Consider the following 23,811-nt stretch of genomic DNA (forward strand, 5'->3'; position numbering starts at 1 on the left):
AGGCAGAGCGTGAGCAGGAGAGGGGCTGAGAGAGAGGGAGACACAGAATCCTGAGGAGGATCCAGGCTCTTAGCTCAGCACAGAGCCTGGCACGGGGCTCGGACCCATGGACCATGAGATCATGACCTGAGCCAAAGTCGGATGCTTAACTGACTGAGCCACACAGGCGCACCTTTAATATTTATTTATCTACCTAATCTCTACACCTGTTGTGGGACTTGAACTCATGATCTCAGGATCGAGTTGCACACTCTACTAACTGAGCCAGCCAGGCACTCCTATATGATTGATCTTTGAAGAGATAAGGTCAAAGGGCCCTTTAGACGTGAGGGTTGACAGAGGTTTGTGTGTTATGTGACGAATAAGGTTCAAACCCAGACGATGAAAGAGTCTCTAAGGCTGAGGTCTCAGCCAGTTATCAAGCACCAGAACCACTGGACCTTGCTGAGAGCTCACTGATGTTTTAGAAATCCTCTTTTCATCCCGTTGGGTCTAAACCTAATTTAGTCATGTTAGACTGACTAAGGAAACCCATTCACTCAAGACCTGCTACGAGGCAGCATTTAATGATGCACCCTAAAGCAGACAGAGACTCTGTTTTGGTTGTTTGGGATCACTTCAAGCTTACCACATCGAACTGTTTCCGGTCCAGGGGCAAAAAGCTTTTTCCGTTGGGAAGATAAAAATTATTGCTCAAGACTGCAGTCTGAAGGCCTTTTGCCCGAATTTGAGTTATGGCCTCAGCCATCACTGGGAACTGCTTTGCCACTTGCTCACTGGTCATCAGAGAGAAAAAGGAGCCCACAGGCACGGAGGTCTTTGACTAAAAATGAGGGAGGGGAGAGGAGAAGCAATAATAATTGAGAGTAGGAGGAACAGCTTATCACCAGCAGAGAAAAACACGTGTATCTGGCTTTCTACCGCTACCTCCTTTGATTTGCTACCTAAAGGAATTGTCCCTCAGCCCCTGGGTAGAACTTCGAGTACAGGTTGTAAAAAGTAACTTCAAGTGACAGTGGTGAGGGAACGAAGCTATTTATATCAATAGTCCAGTTACATGAATTCTTTATTTCACTCATGGATTGGCCATTTAATTTATTTAATTTATTTTTAAATGTTTATATATTTATTTTTGAGAGAGAGAGCGAGCATGCACAAGTGGGGGCGGGGGTGCAGAGAGAGACACAGCACTTGAAGCAGGCTCCCAGGCTCTGAACTGTCAGCGCAGTGACCACAGATTGTGACATCATAACCTGAGTTGGGATCCAGAGTCAGACGCTTAACTGACTGAACCACCCAGGCACCCCATGGATTGGCAATTGTAAAGTGTCAGAAAATCCAAGGAGGATAACTTAAACTAAAAGTATATTAAGCAGATATCATATCATTTAATTCTTTTTTTTTAAGTTTATTTATTTTGAGCCAGAGAGAGCATGCACGAGCAGGAGGAGCAGAGAGAGAATCCCAAGCAGGCTCTGCATTGTCAGCACAGAACCTGATGCAGGGCTTGAACTCATGAACTGTGAGATCATGACCTGAGCTGAAATCAAGAGTCAGAGGCTTAGCCAACTGAGCCACCCAAACGCCCCTATAGTTAAATTCTTAATGATCCAGAAGGAGAAGACATGTAATGATTTTGTATTATGAACTTCCGTTTCTGAGCCATTTTTCATTTTTAAATTCAATCTATGTGGGTTTTGAAAACTCTTACCCTATTTCAAACATCTGCAAAGTCAGGTCTGCTCTTTTATACAAACACACACATACACACACACTGTAGAACTGCTTTCTTGAGATACATTCACATATCACACAATTCACCCATAACCTGTACAGTTCAAAGTTTTTAATATATTCACAAAGTTGTGTAACCATCACCACAATCACCTTTAAAATGTTTTCATCACCTTGAAAAGAAACTCCATATATACTGACAGTCATGTCCCATTCTACTCCCCATTCCCCAATACTCTCAGTCCTAGAAAATCACTAATCTAACTTTCTATTTCTATTGATTTCCCTATTCTGGACATTCCATATCAATGAAATCATATAATATGTGGTCTTTTCTCACTGACAAAGTTTCACATATGTATTTGAAATTGTGGTAAAATATACATAACACAGGGGCAGTTGGATGGCTCAGTCAGTTATGTGTCCGACATTGGCTCAGGTCATGATCTCAAGGTACACAAGTTCGAGTCCTGTGTTAGGCTCTGTGCTGACAGCTCAGAGGATGAAGCCTGCTTCTGATTCTGTGTCTCCCTCTCTCTCTGCCCCTCCCCTACTCGTATTCTGTTTGTCTATCTCGCTCTCTCTCAAAAATAAACATAAAAAAATAATAAAAATAAAATCTTAAAAATATACATCACACACAATGTACCATTTTAACCACTTTAAGTGTCCAGTTGAGTGACATTATGTACATTCATTTTTAATTTTTTTTAATGTTTATTTTTGAAAAAGAGACACAGAGCATGAGCAGGGAGGTGCATACTTTTACACATATGCAGTTAAAGTTCAGTACCTGCGGATGGAATAAATGCATTAAAAACTTAAAAATGGATGGGCGCCTGGGGAGCTCAGTCGGTTAAGCACCTGATTTTGGCTTAGATCATGATCTCATGGCTCATGAGTTCAAGCCCCACTCTGGGCTCTCTGCTGTCAGCAGAGAGTCTGCTTTGGATCCTCAGGACCCCTTCTTCTCTGCCCCTCCCCGACTTGTTCTCTCTCTTTCTCTCTCTCTCAAATGAATGAATAAAAAAATCTTTAATTAAAATGGATTATTAAGTTTTCACTTATTTGCAGTTAAACCAACTTAATGGGTGAGTATTGCATCCAAACTCTAAGCAGAAAGAATATGGAAATTCAAGAATGTTTATCACTCACGATTTCAGAGCAAAGTCTCTCAAACTGTCGTAAGAAATCCTCGGTTGCTATCTCTCCTCTCATAAATTTCATCCAGGGCCCGTTTTCACCACCTGAGATAAAGGCCTTTAGTATGGTTCCAGGAGGGATGTCATTTTGTAGTTCCCATTCTATAGGAAGTAAAATACGCAGTAAGTGAAATACATCGAGAGGTGGCTGGGGTTTAGGGAGCTCAGGGGGATGACCGCCAGTGCCTGCGACACTGCTGTGGTGCCAGGTGGATTCTCCTGAAGTAGGAGAAATTGGGAAAATGCAAACTCTCAGCCTCAGACCCCTAAGACAACAGTGATACGGAGGGGACACTGTGCTAAGCGTCGGGTCCTTAGCACCTGCTTGCCATGACTCTGGACGCTGCATTATGCATTTTCTTCCTTGGTCTCATTAACTGCTTCAGGTCCCTCAGGTCGCTCATACAGTCCTGGCACATAATATGGAAATACATGCATAATAAGCCAGGTTCTGACAGCACTCCAAAACAGGCCCTTCATTTCGTAAACTGCAGTCATCCTGTGCGGCAGTGGAGTTGGTACACTGAAAGATTCACTCGGCGGTGCTGTCTTTGTAGAATCAAGAAGAAAGTTTCCTTTTTTTAAATGTTTATTTTTATTTTTGAGGAGTGGAGGGAGAGTGTGAGCAAGGGGTGGAGAGAGCGAGCGAGCGAGCGAGAGAATCCCCAGCAGGCTCCATGCTGTCAGCGCAGAGCCCGGTACGGGGCTCGAACACAGGAACGGTGAGATCATGACCTGAGCCAAAATCAAGAGTTGGACGCTCAACCAGCTGAGCCATCCAGGAGCCCCTAAAGACGTTTTGATCCACAAGATGCTCAGGCAGTGACTGGATCAGCATTTGTGTATACAGGGAGCCTCTGGACAGGGGCTGCTTTTTCTTGTACAAGGTTGTTCTTTCTTTCTAAAATATAGCTGCTATGGGGCAAATATATATGTAGCAATCATAAATATTTCTAAGATATAATATATTTTGCACATTTTTTGTTTTGATTAAAGTATGGCCTGTGCATTGAAAATATGTGACGATACACAAAGTATAAAAAAGAAAGTAAAGTGACAAGCAATCTCCTTCAGAAATAATCAATGTTACTAATTTGATACATATTCAGAATAGCAAGACTTGAAGCTCAATCCAAATAATCTCACTTGTTTAACTTGAGAACTAAAGTGTGTAACATTTTTTACGGTCTCAGAATTGGCAAGCACGGAAGGAAACTGGCACTCACTCGTCAACTGCTGATGGGAGTAGAAAGAAGTACAACCGCTATGGAGAGCAAAACTTTAAATATACATTTGATGTAGTAATTCCACTTCTAGGAATTTCTCCCACAGATATATTTATAAAAGTCAGCGCAGATTATGTATAAGGCTGTTTGTGCAGAATTGCTCATGTTAAAAAGAACCAGAAATTTAAATTCATGTTAGTAAATGGCTTGTTACATCAGCTACAGTACATCCATATAATGGAATACCACACGAGTGTAAAAACTAGACCAAGGGTGTGCAAAACATGGCCTGGGAACCAAATGTGTCTCCTATCTGCTTTTGTATTTATATACTACTGTCTGTCTCTGTTTTCTTGCTCCAACAGGAGAACTGAACAATAGTGACAGGTTGTGTGGCTTGCAAAGCCTACTTACTCCGGTATAGGAGAAGTTGCCTACCTAAAACACACCTTGGTAAAGCTTGAACTGACCTGGGAACGTGCTAGCCAGGGACATTCGACCCAGGGTGGAGGTTAGAGGGGTTTTCACAGAAAAGAAGTTGTTTCTTTTTGTTTGTTTGTTTTTTAAGTTTATTTGTTTTTAAGAGAGGGGAGAGAGAGCGAGAACGAGAGAGAGCACGTGCGCATGCATGGGGTACAGGCAGAGGGAGGGAGACAAAGAGAATCACAAGCAGGCTCTGCACAGACAGTGTGGGGCTCAAACCCACAAACTATGAGATCATGACCCAAACCAAAGTTGGACGCTTAACCGAGCCGCCCAGGTCCCCTGAGAAGTCTTAAAATCAATATTAATAACCAGCACAGGATTTACTGAGTGTGCCAGGCACTGTGCCAAGTAATATACTCTTTAGCTTACCATGAAAAGTACAAGTAGGATTTGAACAGGTAGAGGGGGCAGGGAAGGATGGCTGCCAGCAGAGGGGAGAGAACTTGCAAAGACAGGAGTGTAAATGTGTTTGGCAAATGGACATGAGGGCTAAGCTGCAAGAGGCCGTGGAGACCAAGGGAAAGCTTCTGGGCTTAATCTAAGGGGCAGAGCACAGGCGCTCGAAGATTTGAAGCAAGGGAGTGAGGGGATGGGATCTGTATCTCCGAAATGTAGATACAGACGCACGGAAGGCAGGGCAAAATCCAGAGGGCCAGAGGCAGAGAGAAGCGGAATTAGGAGGCTCATGTGATGGTGCAGGTAGGAGAAGACAGGATCCTGAACCTGGGCCAAAGCGGAAGGAGTGGAGAGAAGCGAGTAGGTTCTCAAGATACTCTGGAGAAAGCTGAGTAGAATCCTGTCCAGTGGCCTTTGTTTTCTGTGAAAGAGGAGATGCAGCCGTCTGGCACGTATGAAGGCTTGGGTGGGAGAGCAGGGGCTGCTGGGGAGGTTGGAGCAGCCCGGGGGCAAATGCCAGAGGAATACGAGCAGAGGACTAGGGAGGCTGCGGGCCCAGCTGCAGCAGGAGCTAAAAAATTGCTCAGCAAGAAAGTCTGCTTAGCGGGGTAAGGAGAAAAGGAAAACCTCCCTAAAGTGAAGTCAGCACGCCAGAAGGGGGAGCTCGCATACCCTTCCAACTCCGTCAATCACAGGCACCAAGAGAAGGCTCTCCAATGGGAAAGGACAGCGAATTACTGGCCCCACAGGAAAGGACGCACGCCGAACTGGCCGCCCCGCCAGCTCGGATGATGAGAAGCCACCATCACCAGGAACTCCTGCCTTTCTCCAGTGGACTTTTGTTCAAAACAAGCCCTCCCAACCTCCTCTTCTTTCTCCATAAAATGTTCCTCTCTTTTGTTTGTTGAACTAACCTATGGTTTTGGCCAAAGCTTGCTTGTCCCAAATTGCAATTCTCTGCTATTCCCGAACAAACTCATTTTTACTGGTTAAATAACTGTTTCATGTTCAAGGTCAATAGTAATTTTTTTTACCCAGGGACATGTAAAACCAGGACTTGGGTTGATTTATCATGGAGAACCGCCCAACCAGCTACCATAGCAGGTCAGCTCTTTGGCCTTTTTTACTTCCAGCCGGCTGGAATGAGAATGTGATGGCAGGAGGCAATGCAGCCCAAATAGACCAGGAGGTGAAACTAGAAATAAAGAGTACTCCCAGCAGAGCAACACAATAGAAGCAACCGAGTGCCTGGTATCACTAAATGACATACTAGCCCCTACCACACACCTGAGCTTGCAGGCGCCAAAGAAAGAAATTTTGATCTTGTTTCAGTCACTGTTTTGTTAAGTTTCCTAACACTTGAGGCCAAGATTTATCCAACTCAATTCACTTGAACTGAGTAAGGAAAAAAGTAAACCATGTGGGCTGATAAAGGGTCGGAGACAACAGGTTTGATCCTGAAGGACACAGAGCAGGTTTCAGGGAAGCTGCACAGTTCTGAGAAAGGCAGTTAAATTCTACCAATACCAATACCAACAACAACAGTAACAACGGCAGCTCACGTGTAGTGGGAATTTAAGTGGAGACAAGCACTCACAGTGCTAAGCACGTGTTTTCTGTAATCATTTCACTCGGGGCACCTGGGGGGGCTCAGTCAGTTGAGCAGCTGACTTTGGCTCAGGCCACGATCTCACAGTTTGTGGATTCAAGCACCACATCGGGCTCTGTGCTGACAGCTCAGAGCCTGGAGCCTGCTTCCGATTCTGTGTCTCTCTCTCTCTCTGACCCTCCCCCGCTCATGCTGTTTCTCTCTCAATAACAAATAAAACATTAAAAAAACATTATTGCACTTAACTCTCCCCAAATCCCAAAGAGGTAAGTACTGTTATTAGCCTTTATTTAAATTTTATTTATTTTGAGAGAGCGAGCCCAATGTGGGGCACAATTTTACAAACTGTCAGATCATGACCTTAACCAACTGAAACACCCACGTACCCCTATTAGCCTTAATTTAATAATTAGTAAACAAAGACTCAGAAATTGAATAATTTGCTCAAGAGGCTCAGCCACAAAGTGGTGCTTGGAATGTGATTCAAGAGCCAGAGTACCCGCCACGGCCTTCCTGTCGCCCCTTACCTCACTTCATTCCCCTCCCCCTGCCCAGTCTCCAGAAGCGACACAGAATGAGGAGCTCACCTGCAGCCACGCTCCCTGGAGAAGGAATGAGAACTCCGCCCATATCGAAAATCACCGCTCTGTAGGGCCCGCCTGCGGGGTGTGTCCAGCGCCTGGCTCCCTGGTGCCCGCACCGGATGTGTTTCAGGAAGGCCGCCCTCCAAGGCTGCTGGAGTTGTGAGTACCGGAAAAGCCATCTTATGCACATGCTGAGGCCAGGACTGGAGAAGGAGAAGAAGACCCAGGGCATAGCTTGCCTGTATTGCCCCCAATCCAGACCACCATCCAGGAGCTCAGGCCTGCCAACTGGACATCTCCGCTGATCTCCAGCAGACACTTCAAACCACAAGCAGAATTGGACCCTCCCTGACTCCTCCTTTTTCTAAGTTCCTTAGCTCAGTAAAGGGCCCCACCGTTCAGCTACCTGCTCTAGCTAGAAAACTGGGATTCACCCGACTTCTCTCGGCCCCTCACCTGGGCCGAAACCAGGTGCTCTGTGCTGTCAAGTCTTCCTCCTGAAAGTCGCTGTCTACCTCTCTACACTTACTACCCACCGATGACCTTGTCCACAGATCATTGCGGGTCCCCCTGCCTCTTCTCAAACCCCCTTCTCATTCTTCACTCTTCAACCAGAGTAAGCCTGCTCGGGATTTTCTCTCTCATCTCTGTCAAAATAAACATAAAAAAATGAATACATAAAATAAAATTTTCAATGGCTCCGCTACTGCCCTCAAGATAAACTTTCAGTTTCTCAACCTTCCTCAAGAGGCCCCCGACCGTGGGCAGCAACTCTTTTCACCTTAATCCAGAGGTTGTGGACACGCAAATCTACATGCAGCTTCTTCAGACCCACAATGTTCTCCTCCAGTGGCTACCACACCTTGGCCTATGCTGTTTTCTTGCCCTGGACTGCTCCTTTCCACCTGTTACCTGGCTAATTCCAAATTGTCCTTGAGGCTCGAGTTTCCCTATACCTTCTCATGAAACCTCTTCTGGCTACCAGAAAAGACAGAGGAGAAGTCAGTATCCAGATACCCAGAACTGACCTCCTCCTAGCACTTATGGTGCCTCCATCAGCCCCACCAGCCCTCCTACACATCGCTGCAACAGGTTCCTGACTGTTCTCCGCCTGCTTCTTTTTTTAAATGTTTTATTTTTGAGAGAGTGTAAGCGGGGGAGGGGCAGAAAGAGAGAGGGACAAAGGATCTGTGCTATCAGCACAGAGCCCAATGTGGGGCATGAACCCACAAGATCAAGACGTGAGCTTAAATCGAACACTCAATCAACTAAGCCACCTGGGAGCCCCAATTTGCTTCTTTTCTAAACGTGCTGTCAGAAAGTTAAGGGGGAAAATAACCATATACACATAATATATACATATGTATATAGACTTTACAAATACAGGTATAGCGATAAACCAAATATGGCAAAATATTATTAGTCTATTTAGGTGAAGGACAGATAATGAAAAGTATATGAGATCACTCTTACATAGCATCTAGACACACTATTCTTTCAACTTTTCTGTATGTCTGAAATAAAAAGCTGGGGTAAAAACAAAATAATTAAAGCAAATTCTATTTGCAGTCAGTTCCTTATGAAAGTCTTTACACTTTTTGTATGTATGCTTCTTCTTTAGTTTAAAAGCTTACTAAAAATCAGGTTTGAACGAAAGTTTGGTAAGACAGCCTGTAAATTTATGGGAGTCACTTCAGTCCCTCCATAAGGATTCAATAAGCTATGTAAGACTCTTAAAGAGAGGACTCGTAAGCAGTAAATTTTCAGGATGATATGATGTGTTTTTCCCGTAACTGGAAGTTTGCTGAACTGGGGTGGGGGGATTTTCGAAATGAAAACCTAAATGATTTGCATTTTCAGTTTTACTTATGTTCCTATGCCAAGGCCAAAGTTTATGATGGAAAGAGTTTATTTATAGGCTACTAAAAGCGTCAAAACATTTTGTGTCAGGGCTTAACAGAGATGGAAAGTGTCTCTGGGGCCTGAAGGGCTGACTTTCATCTTAACTGAGGATACTAATGGATGAGTGGGCAATGCTCCCATGACCAGCTTGCTTACTCCTTCCAACTAGAGACAGCGGTTCTCTTCTAGACACTTCTGAACACTCTCTTCAGAGCAGCAAAACAGAGCAGCCTGATCCCTCCAGGCTGTGGTACTTTTCCGCTGACTGTACCATCTTTCCCTGCTTCATCTGCCGGTAAACATCCGCTTATTTTCACATCAAACCTCAGTTTTACCTTTATCGCCTCTGGAGAGGCTTTTCTTTCCTTTTTAAAATTTTTCTTTTTTTAAGTAGGCTCCACACTCAATGTGGAGCTTGAACTCAAGAATCTCACGTTCTACCGACTGAGTCAGCCAGGCTTTTTTCTTCTCCTGTGCACGCTCTTGCATTACTTTTTTGTCTTTTTTAACTACTATTGCTTCCCCTCCATACCTTCACTAGAGTATTTACCCATTACACAGCACCTGTTTGCACACCTATCTGCTTCTGTAAGCTCCTTAAGACCAGGCCTATCTTGCCTTTTCATCTTTGCATATATTTCATCTTTGTGTATATCCATACCCTGGGGCTTAGCACAACATAGAGACACATAGCAAGTGCTCAGCATAAATGAGCTGGAAGAATGAATAAACTGGATGAATCAGAGAACAGGGGAAGGCAGGGGACAGGTTTCATGGTAGATAGCCACAAAGAACTGTTATAAGCCCAACTTGCCCATTGCTAGCTAACTAACGATTCTAGTTCTCTGGCACTGGCATCTTTTTCTGTTACACAGAGAATATTAGTCTTCTCTGTGATTTTCAGAATAATGACATTAGTATGGTCATGTAGACTTGCTACTTAATTTAGGTTTTTATAAATATGCACACACAGTGTGTGTGCCACATACAGAGATGGTTTAGTATATAGATTGAGTGTTGGCTTTAAGAATCAGATTGCCTGGGTACAAATTCTAGGTCCACCACTTATAAGTGTGAGAGCCTGAGCCAGCTTCTCTCTGGGACTCAGGTTCCTCCTCCGTAAATGAGGATAATTATACATCAGTTTCACACAGTTGTTGTTACTACTACATGAGATAAAATGGGGCGCCTGGGTGGCTCAGTCGGTTGAGCGTCCGGCTTCGGCTCAGGTCATGATCACACGTTCGTGTGTTCGAGCCCCACGTCAGGCTCTGTGCTGACGGCTCAGAGCCTGGAGCCTGCTTCAGATTCTGTGTCTCCCTCTCTCTCTGCCCCTCCCCGCTCATGCTCTGCCTCTCTCTGTCTCAGAAATATATAAAACACTAAAAAATAAATAAATAAAAATAAAAAAAATAAAGTATGTAAAGCACTCAAGTTAGTACCTGGCACACTATTATCTACTACTGTATTACATTATAAAAAGTTCACGTGAGATCTTTTATGTTATATGCATATACTATGTGAATACATATATGCATTTTCACAGCAATTCTCAACAGGGGGTCATTTTGGTCCTAAGGGAGCATTTGGCAATGAATGTCTGGGTACATTTTTGGTTTGTCACCACTTGGGAGGGTTGCTACCAGTATGCTAGTAAACATCCTATAGAACACACACACACACCACAAAAAGTTATCAGGACTCAAAATGTTAATAGTGCAAAGATTGAGAAACCCTGATATAGAATGTATATTTAAACATTATTTCACAGGGTGCAGTCATAAGCTATATAGACATGTATCATGTGGTCATGTTATATGCATATATTGTTCACATCCCTACACGTATCCAGGTCGTTCTGTGACACATCTTAGATATCCTTATAGCCTATGCTTGGAATAGCATTCTGTCATGTATGTGCCATGTAGGTGATGATTATGGCTCTTAATATCTATATACTAAAGATAGTCTGACGTACTGGAAAAGAAAGATGAATTTAAGAAAAGTGATCTATAGAGAGCCATAGGCTCTATTCATTTAATACTTCCGGCTGTGTTTTATCCGTTTTACGCAACACCTGGTTCAAGGTCACACAACTGATCAAGGTCGACTCCATAAGAACAGGAACTATGTGTGTTTATCTTATTCACGAAAATATCCTATCACCCCACCAGTGCTTAGACTCTCAGTAAACATTTGTGAAGTGATGGGCAGAAAGCAGGGCCCAAATCTAGTCCTAGCACCACGCGCTTAACCAGGCCACCGCCCTAGACAGAATCAGAAAGACTGCAATCGAGTCCTATTTCTCAAGCGCCTTCAGAGAAGCGGATTCACCTCTTTGAGCTTTAGCATACCTATCTGTCAAGTGTGGCTAACACAAAACAATTCGAGCGAGGGGTCAAACATAACAAAGGCAAGTCCTCGCCATATCGCACGGTTCCTCGGACAATTCGGACCGCTCGCGGAGCCGAGAACCCCTCGCCGTCGGCTGAAGTAGGCTGAGAGCAAGGACTATCGCGTAAGTAAACTCGGGCCTGGGCGCAAACCCACCGATCGGCCTAATGCGTCGGCCACTGCCCTCAGCCTTCGTAACGTTCCGTCTTCCGAAACTCCTCAAGATCTCTATGGGAGCGCAGACTCACCTCCGCGCCGTCACGCCAGCCACGTGGCCTCCGCCCCGTCCAATCGGAGCGCGCGATGATCCGCGCATGCGTATCATCGGGTCAACGACGGCAGCCGAGAGGCGGAAGTGGAGGTTGTTGTGGCTTCGCTGGTTGCGCGCGGAGCTGCTGCTACCGAAGCAGCGGCGCCGGCGCTGAGGCGGTGGCAGCGCCGCCGACCCTGGGCCTCTTGGCCTCTCGGCTCGCCTTTTAGCCTCGCCTGAGCCCCCCGGGGCCCGCGCCGGCCAGCGCCTGCCCTATGAGTGTGTCACTGGTTGTCATCCGACTGGAGCTTGCGGAACACTCGCTCGTCCCAGCCGGCTTCGGCTTCAGCGCCGCCGGTGAGTTCCGCGGCCTCGCAGCCTTCCGTTTAGCCCCGCGCCTGGGTCCCGGGAAAGGCGGTGGCGAGGGTGTTTGTCTCAGGAAGAAGCTGAGAGGTGGTTGAGATTCCTCTCATTCCACCCATTCTAAGTAGGCCGGATGTCCGCTCTGGGAAGCTCTTCCCGGCCCTTCCCTCCTGGTGCCTTCCCACGGGCATCCTTTTTACCTGGCACGTCGCCCTCTCCACCATGGGTTAGAGTCAAGTTTTGTAAGTTACTTTCTTCTAGGCTTTGTGAAGGCAGCTGCTGCATCCCTGAGATGTTGACGGTTTGTGGTTTAATTAAATTATTCCTTTTTGGAAGAGTATCTATTTAGGCGCTCTGCATTCATAGTAATAACTAACGAAAATTAGTACACCTCCTATGTTCCAGCACTGGACTAAGCACTTTGTATGCGTTATCTTTAATTATCTTTACAAGAACTCTATTAGGTACATGGGTGTTATGCCCCTTTTACGGATTCGGAAGAAGCCCAGTGATTGAATGTCTTGCCCACAATTATCTGTAGGTGGTAAAACTGGGATTCCTACTTAGAGCTGGACTTGAGAGTCTGAGCAGTTCATTACCAGCCACACAGTCTCCTTTGCGGGAATGTAACTATGACTGTGTTCTGTGGACCTTAAGGAATTACTTAACAGTAACAGTTTTCAGGAAGAAATTACTGAATGCCCACTATCTGCTGGAGTTTTAGTTGTTTGCGGAATCAGACATGGTCCCGGCTGTAATGACTCCAGCAGCTCAATGGGGACAGATGAATTAAATAATTGCGGGATTACCTAATTGCAGAATTATTATTAAATAATCGTAGAATTACAACTGTAAAAAGGAGCTGTGAAGGAAAGGAAGAGTTTGGAAAGGTATTACACGAAGATCTCTTTGGTTTGAGGAGGAAGCCTAGGGCAGGTAGAGATGGTGTCCTTGGAAACTGTGAATTTTGGAGCCAGAAATTAAAATTTGAATAGAATTTAATTGGTTACAAGCACCTTTCAAAGACTACAAGTGCTCTCTGAGTTCTGAAAGTCAGCCTAATTGATATTAGGCACATATACATCTCTAAATGGGTCATTCATTGACTCCACAAAACTTTAAAGAGCTTGCACTGTGTGCTAGGCACTGTGGTGTAAGTGCTGGGGATTCAGTGGTGGACAAAATAGGCCTAACTCCTGCTCTGATAGAACTTGTGTTAAGGATATTTCAGTTGAGTCTCCCAAGTTCCTTTTCCATTTGTATGTGTTTCATTAATTCAAGACTGTGATCACAGATTTTCCTGGTATGATTTATGGCATGAGGCCTACCCAGGGTGTTCAAGAAGTCTACTGCTAAAGGGTTTTGAAATTTTTGTTCATTAATGGACTTGATACATTCATTTCGGGCTCAACACAGTTTCACTTTTTTTTTTTAATTTTTATTTTTGATATAGAGAGAGACAGAACGTGAGCGGGGGAGGGGCAGAGAGAGAGGGAGACCAAGAATCTGAAGCAGACTCCAGGCTCTGAGCTGTCAGCACAGAGCCTGATGCAGGGCTTGAACCCACAAACTGTGAGATCATGACCTGAGCCGAAGTCGGACGCCCAACCTGCTGAGCCACCCAGGCGCCCCAACACAGTTTCACTTTCTCAGAAATCTGGGCGTAATCACTGTCAAACTTTCTCTAAAGCGTTTATTCTTGTTGATTGCTTTAAAGTGCATGATTTCACTAGAACAACCCCGCATTTCTCAAGTTATTGCACTGGGTGTTTATTGACCATCTCCTGGGCACTGAGGAGCCCCAGAGGTGAGTGGGATGGACAGCGCAAAGGCGTCTTAATATCTTGGGGGAGAGCAGCAGAGAGGAAAGGGAAGCTTATCGATGGATACATTGGAAGTGGAGAAGAGCTTGTTTTATTTTCAGATATTAATCATTCATGTGTTCTTTAGCCGGGGAAATGTCTGACGAGGAGATCAAAAAGAAGACACTAGCTTCAGCTGTAGCCTCTTTAGAAGGGAAGTCACCAGGGGAAAAAGCAGCAATCATACATCAGCATCTTGGTCGTCGAGAAATGACCGATATGATCATTGAGACCATGAAGTCCAACCCAGGTATGCTTTCTAAAACCCTAGACTGATGCAGCATAAGCCCCTGGCTGCCTGTTTTATACATGTTACTCGATGAGCCCATGATTTTGACCTCTGGCATACTTCTATCTTTCACTCCCTGTGTGCCTTACTTGAGGTTGTCAAGCCAAATTTCAGTTTCTCCAAGTATTTCTCCTAAATTAACAACATGGGTTGACAACTTTATTCAGTGAGGGGAACGACCTAACTAGGTTAGTGGCAGATCTTGAATGAATCTAGATAAGCACGTTGTGTCTACCTGTGTGCACACGGACACACATATGTATGCTACACCTCCAGTATGAAGATGGTCCGAACTGGTAGGTTTGGCTTTCAGAACTAATAGTCCTGAATGCCCCACTTAGGAGCACGTGATGGAAGACACCTGCTCTTATTAGGGCGCTCCCAAATGTAAGAGCCATCCTTAAGTTTCTGTGGGTATTAGTGAAATTTTTATGGGACAAAGAGTGCCTTCAAGTTTAGATGCTCCCCAAAACTTGACTGTTTGTGTAAATATATTTCATATGACAATTCATTACAGTTTCTCTGTCCAAGTTTATTTTCTGACTCAAAATTTTAACCTAAATAGAAGCCTTCCACCTATTTTCTATCAGTTTATAATCTGCTAATTTTTGGTTTGTGAAAGATGAGCTGAAAGCCACAATGGAAGAAAGGAAGTCTTCAGAAGCATCTCTCACTGCACAGAGAAGTAAAGATCACAGTATAGAATGCATAAACGCGGCTCCCGATTCTCCATCCAAACAGCTTCCAGACCAGATTTCGTTCTTTAGTGGAAACCCATCAGTTGAAATAGTTCATGGTATTATGCATCTATACAAGACAAAGTAAGAAAAAATCTTTTCCCTTTGAGTTGGTCTGTTTTTTTGTCTTAGGGCAGTGAAAAATGTCTTGCCCTGAAGGGAAGTGGGTACTTAAGCTTCAAAAGGATAGTACTTTTGTATATTGTGTGTTAGAGAATTCTCAGATCTTTTCTATTTGGTTAATCTTATAGATTGGGTCCTAGTTTCTTCTTATAAAAGAAACATGTAGATACATTTGAGAAAATACCTGAGAAAACATTCCCTGAGAAGGTAGGCGTGCAAGATGATTGGAACATTGAAAGAAAGGAAGATAAAAAGGGAAAGAAAAGTTATAAATGATTCATAACATCATTGTGCTCTCCGATCCCCACCAAATCTTTACTAAAGAAGCTGTTAAGTCAGTTAAGGAATTACAATGTCATCGTCTATTTTTACCCTTTTTCGTGGTCCAAACAAAACTTACAACAAGCCAAAGAAAAGGAAGCATTTGGCTAGATAATCTGTAAGCTGGGTTATCAGCCCCTTGGATAATTGGTAGCTGATCTCTTTATTTTTATTTTTATTTATTTATTTTTTTAAATTTTTTGTTTTTTTAATTTATTTTTGATACTGAGAGAGACAGAGCATGAGAGGGGGAGGGGCAGAGAGAGAAGGAGACACAGAACTGGAAGCAGGCTCCTGGCTCTGAGCTAGCTGTCAGCACAGAGCCCGACGCGGGGCTCGAACCCACGAACGTGAGATCTGACCTGAGCCGAAGTTGGAGGCTTAACCGACTGAGCCACCCAGGCGCCCCAGTAGCTGATCTCTTTAAAGCCTGTCCTCGTCCTAATGTATTTGCTAGGTCCCCACTGGGAAACCGTGGACACTCAGGTCACCATTTTGGATCACAGCTGTTGAAGTGAGTTTGCAGCATTTCAGAAGCAAATTGCATTGTGGGAGGTTTTTTCCTTTTCCTGTATTTCAGCTATTCCTACCCAACAACACTTTCTGTAATGGTCAGAGTCACGACTTCATAGTTCTGAATTCTTTCTTATATTTAGAGCTCTCTTCTAGATCCCTGGAGAGAAGTCCGTAGTTGGAGTTGCCCACTAGCTTGTAGATTGAGACTCACTCTGGCCACCTCTCTTCCTTCACGGGGGCAGTTTTCTTTAATTTCCAGAACAGTGGTTTTAAAATTTAAAAATGAAGAAGGAAAGAAAAGCAGAGTTGTGCTTCTAATTTACCTAATGAGAGATTATTGTTGAAAAGCTAATGAGAATAAAACAAACTGCAGACTTGTAAGTGCAACAAGCATTTGACTGAAGACGAAAACTGTCAGTGGTGGGTGTAATATAGGCCGTTTCAAAGCTTACCGTAAGCTCCACTGCAGATTTGCTGAAGGGGTTCTGCTTTTACCCAGGCAGTGCGTTTTCAGGTAGTATAACACTCTGTTTGAATTGATCTGTGAAGTAACATAAGGTTTATTTGTTTCTGTTTTCTTGGACATAAAAGTTGTCTAATTAGTGTTGTCTGAACTAACCATACCTCATCTATTCAAGACAGTCTAATTATTGTCTTATTAGTAAGATGACCTCCTTAAAAGAAGATGTGAGGCGCAGTGCCATGCTGTGTATTCTCACAGTCCCTGCTACAATGACCAGTCATGACCTTATGAAGTTTGTCGCCCCATTTAATGAAGTAATTGAACAAATGAAAATCATCAGAGACTCTACTCCAAATCAATATATGGTGCTGATAAAGTTTAGTGCACAGGTAAAAGTTAAGATATTAAAAATCTCTTTGCCACAGAAACTGTGTTTTTGAAACTGTGTGATACTAGCCGTGTGTGATTTACAACATTTTGCACTTTAAGATTCTTGATATATACCTGTCTTTTAGAGTATTGTTGTCATCCTAGAAGTCCTTCTAAGTACATTAGCAGACACACAATGCTAATTCATGCCCGTGATTTTTTATAAAGCGGATTGGGTGTGAAATCTCGGGCCGTGTTTGTTTATCCAGTAGAGCAGTTGTTCCCAAACATTTTGGAATTGATAACCGTATTCTTATTTGCCATTATAACACTGTGCCCCTGCTTCTTTCATTCCCCTTTCAAAAGTTACTAATTGGCACATTTTAGAAGATAAAATCCATTTAATGTTCTTTATTTTGGTGACGAGGGATTCAGGGATGTTCCTTGAAGTATCAAGATGCTTTAGAGCTCTGATTTGAAACCCCCGCCACACAGAGACAGAAGCAGTGAAGGACAGTGGTATTTTCCAGTCTGAAAAGGACTTGCACATTATTACAGATATTTTTTGATGTAAGAAGGTTTTGTTATTCACATCATTTCATTTGTTGCATTTGGCAACAGTTCCCGGGGGCCTCAGTTATAAAAGTGTTGGAGAAATAGTCTCTTGGTTTTATATTTTCATTCTGAAGAGTATGCATTCATATTTGTATGAATATGAAAACAGGTTTTAGGTATTATCCAAGTTATTAAAGTGGTGTCTTATCTGTCGGTTTTAATTTGTTTTTGTTTTTAATGGCTTGTTACATTTGTCCATTCATTAGGTTTAAAAATGCAGCTCTGTCAAAAATTACTTCTTTCTCACTTCATTGGTAAACAGCCTTCCTGAATCTGCCCCATATCAACGGTTCTGGCTTGCAGGTTGACAAAGAGTGGGTGTACTTTCGGATCATTTGCCATTGCCTCTGACCAGTTACCAAGATTTGTGGGTGAAAGGGAGCTGTGACATGAGGCACACCTGTCCTCTCCTTCCTCATTGCAGAAATCCAGAGTTGATGACAGTAGCAGTCACTCACTGACCATGGGGAGAAAATTAAGAAACATGAGGGCTGGATTATGTTTGTGCCTTTTCCCTGGGGCGCAGAAAAAGAGCCCTTACATAGCACTCTTGGTACCAGAGGGCACATGATTGTTATCTTTAACCTTTACAGAATACCCCATCGTTGAAGCGAGACACTTAAAGTAATGAACCTTCTTGCTTGCAGACTTAGACTTCACAAGATGACAGAATAGAAAAGCCTTTAAACAGCTGTGTTCACTGACAAGAGACCTTCCATGGTCACTGAGGAGCTTTGCAAACAGTGGGCAGGTGGTACCTTAAATCTGGTAGCACATGTAACATGAAGGATAATGACGACAATATGCAGTCATACCGACTGCTTCATCTACACTCGCTGCGCCAAGTGCTTAACGTGCAGTGCCTCCTGTAGCCCTCACTGCAGCCGTGTGAAGTGGATAAGCACTGTTATCCTTGTTTGACAAATGAAACTGACTGCAGAGAGAAGTTCGTGGTTTGCCCTAAGTGACCGAACTGAGATTTGAGCCCTCGCTTTAATCCTTTTCTTCTTCTTCTTTTTTTTTTAATTTTTATGTATTTTTGAGAGAGAGAGACACACGGAATGTGAAGCAAGCTCCAGGCTCTGAGCAGTCAACACAGAACCCGACTCGGGGCTCAAACCCATGAACCGTGAGATTGTGACCTGAGCCAAAGTCGGACGCTTAACCAACTGGGCCACCCAGGCGCCCCGAGCCCTCACTTTAATCCTAAAACATCCAGTAGGAAGGGATAAAAGTGTGGGGAACAAGAGATAGTCACTGTTGGCAAGAAATTGTGTAATGGCAGTATTTTAGTTATAGCTTCTACTTAACAATTAAGGGAGGTCAGCAGGTAACACAGGAAAAGTCACTGAAACAGATTGGGGAAAAATATTTACGAGCTTATTAGACTTTTTAAATAGTCTGAAGTCTGATAAACCTACAAATTGTAGCAAGGGCCACCCTTTGTGGTGTGCAGGTAATGCTGCGGGAAGTTTCTGTTTTTGTTGATGGATTTTCTTTGTACTTCTGCAGTCTCTCCACCCATCTTTTGACCAGATGTAGGTTGCCCAAGCTGACAGATATTAGTTCTAAGACATATGAAACAGTGTGCTGGCTCTTCCCCATGGAGATCTGGGAATCAGGAGTTGTATTACTTATTGCTGATGTTAGATCTTAGGGTCTGAGGCTTATCCTCTCAGCGATTTTCTGAGTTCTTAAAACACTCTCCTGGTATAAGACTTGAAGTTGTTCAATTAATTGTGGGCTCTAGTGAAAAAACAGAGTCAAAAGGTAAAAACTGTTAGGCACTTACTAGTGCCAGGCCACTTAAGTGCTTTTCACCAATAGCTCCCTGTCCTCTCAACGATGCTATGGGGTACGTGGTGTTACTTCCATCTTGTATAATTGAGGAAACACGCACGGATAAGTCACTTGCCCAAAGCCAATTAAGTGTCAAGAGTTAGATTTCAAACACAGACAGCCAGACTCGGTAGCCTGGGAAGCTAACTGCATTCTTCTTCCTTTCTTTCTCTCACCAGAGAATTTATTTTTTTCACCAGAGAATCTTTAAAAAGAGTAATCCTCTTTATCTCCTATAAGCTATTGAACTTCTTTTGGCCTCAGCTTTATGCTGTAGTTGTTCTAGAGTTATACAATTATGTGGTTGGACTGTGACCATCAGGAAACTCAGTCTTTGGATACGGAATTTATAATTCATCAGAACACAAAAAGGCAGGAGGGGGTCCAGTTTTGTAGTGCTCAGGGACCGAAAAGGAGAGAGAAGCTCTCCGAAGAGTGTATTGGCTCCCTTTCACTTGCATATTTTTTTCAAAAAAATTTTAATGTTTTTTATTTATTTTTGAGAGACAGTGTGAGCAGGGGAGGGTCAGAGATCGAGGGAGATACAGAATCTGAAGCAGGGCTCGTCGCGGGGCTCAGACCCACCAACCATGAGATCATGACCTGAGCCGAAGCCGGACGCTTAACCGACTGAGCCACCTGGGGGCCCCTTCACTTCATATTTAAGACAGCCTAGGAGACCAATCTTTTGATAAGTAAAAATATATTCTCCACACTATAGTTTTGGTCACTGTGACAGTAAAGGAGCCTTGATCATAATGGGTTTTTCTTTTTCTGAGTTTATCCTGGGAAGAGAACGGTTAGAACAAAAGACTCAAAAAAAACCAAAAGCCGGATTTCTTAAAATGTTGGGCTCTATACAATGCAAGCATTTTAAATAGAATAGCTGTTTCTTCTGTGTTTTTTGCAGTTAGCTTCTGGCTTTTGTTTTGTGCATTTCCGCGGTGGGCTGAAGTAGGAACCGCGTGTGTTTTGTCCTCCTCTCTGGTTCTAGCATGTAGCGGTGCCTGGCACGTGCCGGGGGCTCAGTAAATAGTCAAACAAGTGAAGCTACTTTTCCAATAACGAGATTTTAAAGAAAGAGACCCACGTGTTCAAAAAATATATTTCCTTGTCATACATACACATACACAACTCCCTCAAGAAAGAATCACTTACTTGGTATTAAGTAGATTTTGTCACATGCTCAGAATCACAGACCTTGGCTCTTCCTCTGAGGAGGCTCGGTCACTTAGCAAGCAGTCTCAGAGCTGGAGGTCTCAGGAGGAGTCTGCCTCTCCTCCTCTGGCACATGTGTGGCCAGCTCCTGATGCTGCCTGAGGCCCTGAGGAGCCGACCTCTGGCCCTCACTCCGGTGGTCACTTGCCTCGGTACACAAATCCATTTGCTCACTGTGCTACTTACTCATCCAAAGCATTTGAAGAAAAAGACATTGCTCTTGAAGAATGGGGGAAGCCATTCTAGGTTGTCTCTTCTTAATATTTAAGAGATTTATTGTCCAAGAACTGGCTCTTAACATTTTGAAGTTAGGGGCACCTGGTGGCTCAGTTGGTTAAGTGTCTGACTTGGGCTCAGGTCATGATATAAGAGTTTGTGAGTTCAAGCCCTGCATCTGGCTCTGCAGACAGCTCAGAGCCTTTAAAAGAAAAAAAAAATTTTTTTTTGAAGTTAAAATGCACTGTACCCAATACAGGTTGTTTTCTGAAAAGGAAGCTCCCACCCCCCTCTCAAAAAAAAAAATCAAAATCTGTGTTCAGAATTGATCATCCTTCCTCAGCTGCTTAGCTCATTTGGTCGTATTAAGAAAGCATAAATAATCATGAATACACACTTGAATTACATCATTGGAGTGAAATTAAAAGCTGCTGAGAAGCTTGGAATCTTTTGTTATAAGGTTCAGAATCTTGAGGGTAGACAGGCCAAGACTCTTGCCTGGTACAGACTTGAATCTCTTCCTAGAGGCTGACAAAGTGGCATTTCCTTTTGCAGAACAACTCTGTCCCCCTGCCCCCCCCCCCCCGCCACTTGTCTACGTTGGTAGGGCCAAAGCACACAACTTTGCATTTGGGTTAATGCCCATATGGAAGTAAAGTCTAGACAGACCTTGCTCGGCCTCTCAGATGCCTCTGAAAATTGCTGAATTTAAAATTGCTGAAATCATCTCTTTGTTATCTTCTACTAAGGCAACACTGGAAGGTTTGACTTACTTGTGTTCATATTCACAAATGCACAGGTGCTTTTGCAGCCTTGCCCACAGGGGACCGTTTCCTCTGAGTCTGTCTATCTTCTGCTTCAAGGAATGAGACCATTTGTCTTTTAAAGACTGGCTTATCTTAGACCTCCTGATCTTGGCCAGGGGTTTTGCTTTCGATATTACACACTAGGTTGTTTAAAACCTCCCAATTGGATCCTTATCTATGATGTATTATTATTTGGTTTATTGGAGAGAAGGAGTTGGCTTTTTACTCCATACCAGTACCTGTGGTCCTTTATTCTCCCTAACACAAATGCTGGCGTTTTTTAAAAAGGACTCTTTCCTAACAGTCATTGGTTATGATTGAGTTCTAAGCTTTGCAAAAATAAGTGTTTGCCTTTAGCTGCTGAGAAAGTGCTGACTTGAAGGAAAAAAATATTGATATCAAGGGAAGTGATGACTATTGTTGGTTGAATATTAAAGTCGTCCTGGCTGTCAGCTTACTGCACTTCAGCAGCTTCTGCTGGTTTAAGTGAGATTGTCCTGTATTGGGCAACACTGTAGAGATGCGGGATATTGACTTGCAGAGTTGACTCACCTGTGAACCTGCATCCTGCTTCAATAGATGGTACTTTTGACAGTTGCTTTCTCTCCTAAGTATAAATTTTAAATGCTGAGGAAGAGAATAATGGAAGCTATGCATCTTGAATAAAAAGCATGTTTTCAGGACGGCTCTCTTAATGTTTTCCTTTTCTCCATTGGTATACCTAGGCCGACGCAGATAGTTTTTATATGGCGTGCAACGGCCGCCAGTTCAACTCGATAGAAGATGATGTTTGCCAGCTGGTGTATGTGGAGAGGGCTGAAGTACTAAAATCTGAAGATGTAAGTGTGCGTCATTCTTGCATTTTACACATATATATATATATTCATATATCCGCATGTGTATGTATGTATGTTACCAATATATACATGGGGAAAGAGAGGAATGAAGAATGATTGCAATGAGTGCAAGGTTTCTTTTTAGGGTGATAGGAATGTACTAGAATTAGATAGCGGTGAGAGTTGTACAGCCTTGTGAATGTACTAAAGCCCACTGAATTATACACTTAAACATGGTAGATTTTATATTATATAAATTTTATCTCAGTTTTTAATTTTTATTTATTTATTTATTTGGTTTCTTTATTTTTGAGACAAGAGAGAGACAGAGCACGAGCAGGGCAGGGGCAGAGAGAGAGGGGGAGACACAGAATCTGAAGCAGGCTCCAGGCTCTGAGCTATCAGCATGGAAACCCGACGCAGGGCTCAAACCCACGGATCACGAGATCATGACTTGAGCCAAAGTCGGACACTTAGCCAACTGAGCCACCCAGGCGCCCCTCAGTTTTTTAAAAGTATCCTAAAATGTTAAAAAAAATCTTTACTGAAATTGAGTGTTCATCTATCCCAGATCGATGAAACATCGCCTAGAGCCTAAAAGGAAGTGTTTTTACTTCAGATATCAACTTTTGATCCCTGTCCTCTTTCTTAGCTCTGTTTAGATAACAATTGGTAATTGCTCTGATTTGCTATCATCCATGGGACCTCTTCCTACAAAAGGTAGTCACTTAAGTCATCTTATAAAGAAATAAGTAAATTCAGCTCTGTTATATTTTTAAGATTTTCTTTCTTTTAAAGGAGACCTAAAGGTCTTTTTAGAGATTCTTTTCTCTAAATGAATATGGCTTCTTCAGAGATTTCCTATAAAAAGCTACTCTTCAAGGACCATAGATTAATGTGATTTTTCTCATTACGTGTATGTCCTTACATGTATGTCCCATCTTTGCTTCAAGAATTCCTGCTCACTTTGCAGCTGGCAGGGCTCAAGTGAGACGTCCCTGTCTTCGGGGGGATGGGGAGGGGTGCCCATCTTGACCACAGACCGTTGTGCCCCAGATTTCACACCCTGTTACAGATTCCTGTACTTTTCTTACATAGCAGTTATGACCACTGGTACTTATACTTTTTTATTAATTTGACTTTGTCTTTCTGTACCAGATTATAAGCTCTATGAGGACAAGGCCTGACCTTGTTCTTTTGGACTTGGCGAATCTGCTTTGTTCAACGTTGTTCCACATCTAGATAGCAAGGACTCAATAAGTGTGTGTTAAACGAATAAATAAATCAGTGTTGTTGATTCTATTATCACTTAGTAGGAAGTGTTACGTTTTCATTTACTCTGTGGAAAAACCAGTCTGTCCCATTTCTGCTTTGCCGCTTTTATTCATTTGTGTTCTTTTAGAGTTCCAGACCCTTAGAAGCAGAGCCGGGAGTCTGGTAACATTTGAGATTCTC

At 43.3% G+C, this 23,811-nt stretch overlaps 2 protein-coding genes across 3 annotated transcripts in view; one reads left to right on the forward strand and one right to left on the reverse strand.

Annotated features, from left to right (window-relative positions):
• Window positions 1-11,802, reverse strand: part of ACAD10 (acyl-CoA dehydrogenase family member 10) — a 40,203-nt gene extending 28,401 nt beyond the window's left edge. For both annotated transcript variants that reach the window (XM_029922441.1, XM_029922440.1), the window contains exons 1-4: window positions 11,782-11,802; window positions 7,241-7,440; window positions 2,890-3,038; window positions 629-823 (exon numbers count right to left, since the gene is read on the reverse strand). In XM_029922441.1, coding sequence (XP_029778301.1) covers window positions 629-823; window positions 2,890-3,038; window positions 7,241-7,427 — 531 coding nt within the window. In that variant the 5' untranslated portion in view covers window positions 7,428-7,440; window positions 11,782-11,802. The remainder of the gene's footprint in view (window positions 1-628; window positions 824-2,889; window positions 3,039-7,240; window positions 7,441-11,781) is intronic.
• Window positions 11,803-11,887: 85 nt separating this feature from the next.
• The window catches only part of BRAP (BRCA1 associated protein), a 29,529-nt gene continuing 17,605 nt past the window's right edge, over window positions 11,888-23,811 (forward strand). The window contains exons 1-5 of the mRNA XM_029921624.1: window positions 11,888-12,140; window positions 14,097-14,258; window positions 14,920-15,118; window positions 16,657-16,846; window positions 22,246-22,359. Coding sequence (XP_029777484.1) covers window positions 12,059-12,140; window positions 14,097-14,258; window positions 14,920-15,118; window positions 16,657-16,846; window positions 22,246-22,359 — 747 coding nt within the window. The 5' untranslated portion in view covers window positions 11,888-12,058. The remainder of the gene's footprint in view (window positions 12,141-14,096; window positions 14,259-14,919; window positions 15,119-16,656; window positions 16,847-22,245; window positions 22,360-23,811) is intronic.

Source organism: Suricata suricatta, chromosome 14 (assembly GCF_006229205.1).
Source record: "Suricata suricatta isolate VVHF042 chromosome 14, meerkat_22Aug2017_6uvM2_HiC, whole genome shotgun sequence".
Classification (NCBI taxonomy): Eukaryota; Metazoa; Chordata; class Mammalia; order Carnivora; family Herpestidae; genus Suricata; species Suricata suricatta.